At 55.2% G+C, this 5,368-nt stretch overlaps 1 protein-coding gene across 1 annotated transcript; it reads left to right on the top strand.

The window, feature by feature from the left end:
• Positions 1-248: 248 nt before the first annotated feature.
• LOC113147207 lies at positions 249-5,018 on the top strand. Its single transcript, XM_026336978.1, is given in 10 exon segments — positions 249-389; positions 520-651; positions 852-941; positions 1,191-1,646; positions 2,708-2,937; positions 3,153-3,649; positions 3,843-3,968; positions 4,134-4,380; positions 4,428-4,568; positions 4,685-5,018. Coding segments are annotated over 10 exon segments (2,394 nt in total).
• Positions 5,019-5,368: the final 350 nt, after the last annotated feature.

Below are 5,368 nucleotides of genomic sequence, written 5' to 3'. Positions count from 1 at the left end.
TATATACACACACACATGCATGCATGCATGCATGCATGCGTTTAGCGCTGCCCAGTCAGGTGTGCATCATGGGAGGTCCCTGCACATGGCTGTAAAGAGGGCCTCTTGAGAGTGCACGCAAAAGGCTGGCCTCCTCAGCAAATGGGGCAAGGCAATAAACATGCATGTATGTATATGAATGCGCATATGTATACATCCTCATTTTTCCTGAAAGGAGGTGAGGCACATGTGATACTGCAGGAAGGACGATGGTGCAGGGGGCCGCCGCTTTTGTTATAGCAACGGCTGCGAGGCGGCTCTGTTTGAGATGCCGGAGGCGAGGCTTTTGGGGCTTTTTAAGCGTGTTTCTAGCAACAGTGAGTTGGCAAGCTGCTGCAAAGGGTCTTGCAGTGCCTCCTGCGCACAGGACGAGGCGATGCGGAGGGGAGCGATCAGCGAGGGGGAAAGGGGGGGGTGTTGGGGTGTGTTTAGGCAGAGTGAAGTTTCTTTCTGTCGCTTTCTTCGCCTCTTTGTGCCAAGGCTTCTCCTAGGAGGAGTGCAGTGCTTGCAGGGCAGGCCCCCCTGGAAACGGCCTTTGTGACGGAAGCAGCCAAGCCACACCACGCGGGGGGAGGGGAGGCAGGCGCGTGTTGCAGGGGTGAGAACTCTGTGGTTTGGCGAGTGCAGACTTGTGTGCTTCAGAGCTTGCAACGCTGCTGCATCGTGTCCAGGCAACTCTCCGTTTCTTGTTGGATCGTCTGCACAAGGAGCTGCGAGCCGCTGCAACAGCGGGGGGCACTCCTGCTCCGCTCATCGCTTTCCCAGTGCCTTGGCGTGGCGTTCCTGCAAGTCGTCTTTCTCCGTCCCAAGAGGATTGTGCAGACACCTCCGAGGGGGCTAGCCGGCCCGCAGCAGCGTCTTCGGAAGCTTCCGAGGAAGGACTGGCAAAGGCGGAATCAGAAGTTAGCCGGGATGGGCTTCACTCGGGGGGCCCCTCCGAGGCAAACCCACCATCACCCTCTGTGTGTGTTCTCGAGACAGGCGATGCTAAGGCAAGCTCGTGCATTGAAGTGCTGTTCGGCTTTCGTCAAAAGACGGAAACTGTGTGTTTGCTGCAACACCACACTGCCACACAGATCTGTGAGTCCTTCCTCGTCGATTTGCAGTACCCCACGCAGCAGCGGCCCCTTGCGGGGGGCCCTCCTGCAGAGGGGCCCCTCGCACCTTCAAAAACCAACAAACCCTTCAACGGCAGCGAGGCTGCAGGGAACCCCAGGGGATTTCCCCTCCTTCCCCCCTTCCTTTCCCAGCGAGGATCGTCCACCGGCGAATCGACAGAAGGGCCCCTCCCCGGCTCCCCCGCCTGCCTCCAGAGGCAGCAGCCGCAAAACGGAGTATCTACCGCTACTAACAGCAGCAGCAGCAGTACTAGAAGCGCCAGGAACAAAAACAATCCCGCTTCAGAAGCGCCACCCCACCGTCTGCCGCAAGAGGCCCCCGGCAGCAGCTGCTGCGCATCTGCAGAGAGGCAGGAGGCTCTTCAGGGAGAGGCTGGATCTTGCCTCTCCTTCTGCGAATTGCTGCGGCAGTCTCTCCAGAGAACTTTGATGAGACGCACATACTGCAAGGGCTGTGGCGGGAACGTGGAATGCGCCATATCCACGCGGGTAAGGCCATGCATGACCTTTTGTAACACGCAACGCCTCTCGCAGTTGTTGTTTTCTGCTGCTACTGCCACGCTGCTATCTGCTTTTCTCCATTCGTGTATTGCCTTGGCTTTACACGTCCTTCCCCTCAATTAATGCTTCCTGCCCCTTTTCTGCATCCTCTTCCATCTCTGCCTTTGTGCGCGTGCCTCCTGCGCCGTTTCTTTCACCGCCTTATGGCCTCCTCGAGCGCACTTGGTCTTTGTCGCGAGTCTTTTTCTGCTCCTCCTGCTTTTGAATCTCCCCTCTCCCCTCTCTGCACTCCCTCCCCGAGGGCCCCCCTATGCGGCCCCTGCTCTCACTGCCTCTCTCCTTACCGCGTTGTACCTCCTTTACGTATCCATGCATGAGCTCTTGCACGCACCGTGACGTCTCCTCTGGCCTCTGTGCGCCTCTTCTTCTCCGTCCCTTGCCTCAGCTTCAATCCCTTCCCCTGGTTCTCCTGCTGCACGCCAACTGCCACACAGCCACTGATTTCTCCGTATGGCGATCCATTGACTCCACCGGCAGGGGGTTCCTGAGAAGACGCTTCTGGATTAAACTCACACAAGACGTAGGCCACACACTACAGACCCAACCAGCTAAGGCACCGCTTTTCGTAGCAAACTTAGAAATGAAGTGAAGTGCTAGAGCACCGCCGCATACGCAGCCTTTCCGAGCACTTCTCTGGGGCATCAAAGACGTTTACTAACATGTATCAAAGTCGTGTAGCTCGTGTCAAAGCCGTTAAGCATGTGTCAAAAGCGTTTAGCATGTGACGAACGCGTTTACTAATTTGTGTAAAAGGCGTTTACTAATATGTGCTAAAGTCGTGTAGCTTGTGTCAAAGTCGTGTAGCTTGTGTCAAAGGCGTGTATCATGTGTCAAAGGCGTTTACTAACATGTGTCACACTTGTTTAGCATGTGTCAAAGGCATTTACTAATATGTGTCAAAGTCGTTTAGCATGTGTCAATCGCGTTTACTAATATGTGTCAAAGGCATTTAACATGTGTCAAAGGCATTTTTGCACGTGTGAACGTAGGATGTGGACGTAAAGGAAGAACCATCTCCAGGGTTTGTACGCTATGAATTGATTAGTTCACTCTTCGCCGTTCGTCCCATGGAGGGAACCCAGGGCGATGCAGGAGGTTCCTCGAGCATCGGGCAGAAGACACCTAGCTTCCGTTCTTTTGCAAAGGCCACCAATGCGGAAAAAGCGGCGAAGACTGCAACGGGAGAGGATCGTGGCTGCCATCTCGTCTTGCATGTTAGGTAAGGCCTATTGGCACGCGCTGCCGCGAGGGGCTTTTCCCGAGGTTGTGTTCGTGTGTAGGTAGGTAGGTAGGAACTATTTCTGCTGCATGGCAGTTTCATGAGGCTTGCGTGTGCTGCTGCATTGTTTGTACGTGCTGCTGCATTGTTTGTGTGTTTTGCTGGATTGTTTATGTGTTTTGCTGCATTGTTTGTGTGTGCTGCTGCTGCTTCAGGGTGCCTGCCGCCTATCGGACTCGAGAAATGGCGGAGCAACAGCAGCAGAAGCATCAGCAGAAGCACCAGGATGCACAAAGAGAGCAGGGGGAGGAGGGGGAGCAGCAGCAACAACAAGAAGATGAGGAGCCTGTATGTGGAGTCGGCAGCAAGTCTGCGGCGGGAACCCCCTCTCGTCTAGGACGTCCGCATGCACTGGCGATTGACTCCCCTTGGGTGTCGATCAATGACTTTGTGCTGTCTTACGCAAGACCGCGGGCTGTGCTAGACTTCGCTTCTCCGTGGAAGTACCCTTCCTTTCTCTGTTTCGCGAGAGAAGACACGGAGCAGGGCGATGCTGCGTTTCTATCCGTTTGCAATCCGGTGAGCAGGAAGGACCACACATGTTTTGCGCCTGAGAGTGCAGCACACACACACTTCATGAGGCGCAATGAATATTTTGGAGCAACGACGGCAAAAAGCCGTTCCCATACACTGGACCTGCCCGCACAGGCCCGCCTGTAGTAGTTCGGCTTTGGTCCGTTCCGCGGTGTACGTACACTGGGCCGACTTACCCCGCGCGAAGCGTGCAATTTGCATTTTCCAAGGGCGCGCGGTTGTCGAGGGTCTTGTGTGTTTTCTCGAATGATCTGCGCATGATTAGGAGCTGCTTTTGAGTCAGAGGCCACCCGATTTCGTAAGAGACTCAGGGGATCGTCTGGTTCCTGTGCCGCGAGTTCCTGGCTGCCCCATCTCCCTGGACGCCTTCATGTTAGAGCAGAATTTGTCTCTCAACCCTGAAGCCCCCAGGGAGCCTTTCACGTTTCAGACGCTCAGTAAGACGCTCCGAGACGGCGCTGGTGGTGTTGAGGAGCTTCTCCTCCTGTCGCCTCCTGTGTTTCTGCACTCTCTAGTCTACGGAGCTTTAACTTTAGGGCCTACATGTAGCCTCTGGCAGCCACGGCTCCTGCTTCCGCCTCTTTGTGCGCTCGTCTGCGCAGCCCCTACTGAGCTGCTGCAGATGCAGGCCGCCCGTGTTCGGCGCGAGCAGTGCCTTCGGGATGCTGCAGAAAAGGAGGGGGAGGCAACACCCATGGTGCCTTTTGGGCTTGAAGGCCTTCGGTGGGGTTCCGATGGCTTTGTCGTTGCGGTGGACGCGGAGTTTGTGGCAGAGGTGACAGAGGCGGCGGAAATCGACGAAGACGGGCACAAACAAATCCTACAGAGTTCTTCGTTCGCTCTCGCCAGGTACGAAGGCGAGACCCGACACCTCCGGGTCCTGGCACGGTGTCGAGACACTCCAGATGAAAACATTCGGAGGGCCTTTTTCCTGTCTGCAGAGTGAGCCTGGTACGCGGACAAGGAGATCTCGAAGAAATTCCCTTCCTGGATCATTACATCCTGTTCAAGAGGCCTCCAAAAGACTGCCTCACAAGGTTGGCTAGCCGCTGCTCGTCATGACCCCTACCTCAAGCCCGCTGGCCGAATCCTAGTTCACAACGCCTGCTTCCTCGCACTTTTGAAACATATGCACGCAGACGAGACAGAAGAGAACCGTGTCTGTCTGCATGATATCTGTTACCTTTGCCTTTCTTCTGTGCATTTGCCGGGGTGGGGCCACATGCCTTTTAGACTGCTCTCCCGTTTCTCCCCTCTCGTTTCATGTCTGCCCCTCTCCCATTTCTATGCGTTGGCTGCCTCTGCACTTCCCTGTTGCCTCTTATTTCTCCTTCGGCGTCTCATTGGCAGCAGAAGCCTCCGTCTCTGCCTTCTCTCTTGGCTTTCAGATTTTCTGGTTTGCGGCTGGAGGACCTCAACGCCAACGAATCGCGGGTTTGGCTTACTACGCGCAAAGCTGTCCTGCAAAAGCTGCGCTATTTGATTGACTCCGGCTGCATGTCGGTCTCCTGCGTTACATTCACCTTCAGACAGACGCGATCGAGAGTTTGTTTGCGCCATTGGGAAGAAGTAGCTGGGTGTCTTTGTTCTCCGTGAAATGCTTCTCTCCTTGTGTTTCGTCCTTCCACGGCTTCCTCCTTGCTGCACAGTTTTGTGTCTGTAGAAATCTCTGGTCTTTGTCTTCTTTTGCGTCTGCCGCTAAGCGTGTGTGGCATTTGGCTGCGGGGTGTATGTGCTAGCTCTCCCTAACGTTTCTCAAAGTGCGACTGCAGTGGCATTCTCAGCTGAAGTCTGATTTTGCTTGGCTCTCTGTTTTGGATGCGTTATTGCTCCCGAT

This window comes from Cyclospora cayetanensis, unplaced genomic scaffold (assembly GCF_002999335.1).
Source record: "Cyclospora cayetanensis isolate NF1_C8 unplaced genomic scaffold, CcayRef3 CcayRef3_contig_159, whole genome shotgun sequence".
Lineage (NCBI taxonomy): Eukaryota > Apicomplexa > Conoidasida > Eucoccidiorida > Eimeriidae > Cyclospora > Cyclospora cayetanensis.
Note: the sequence above shows the minus strand (reverse complement) of the source record. Positions and strands in the feature narration are given on the sequence as shown.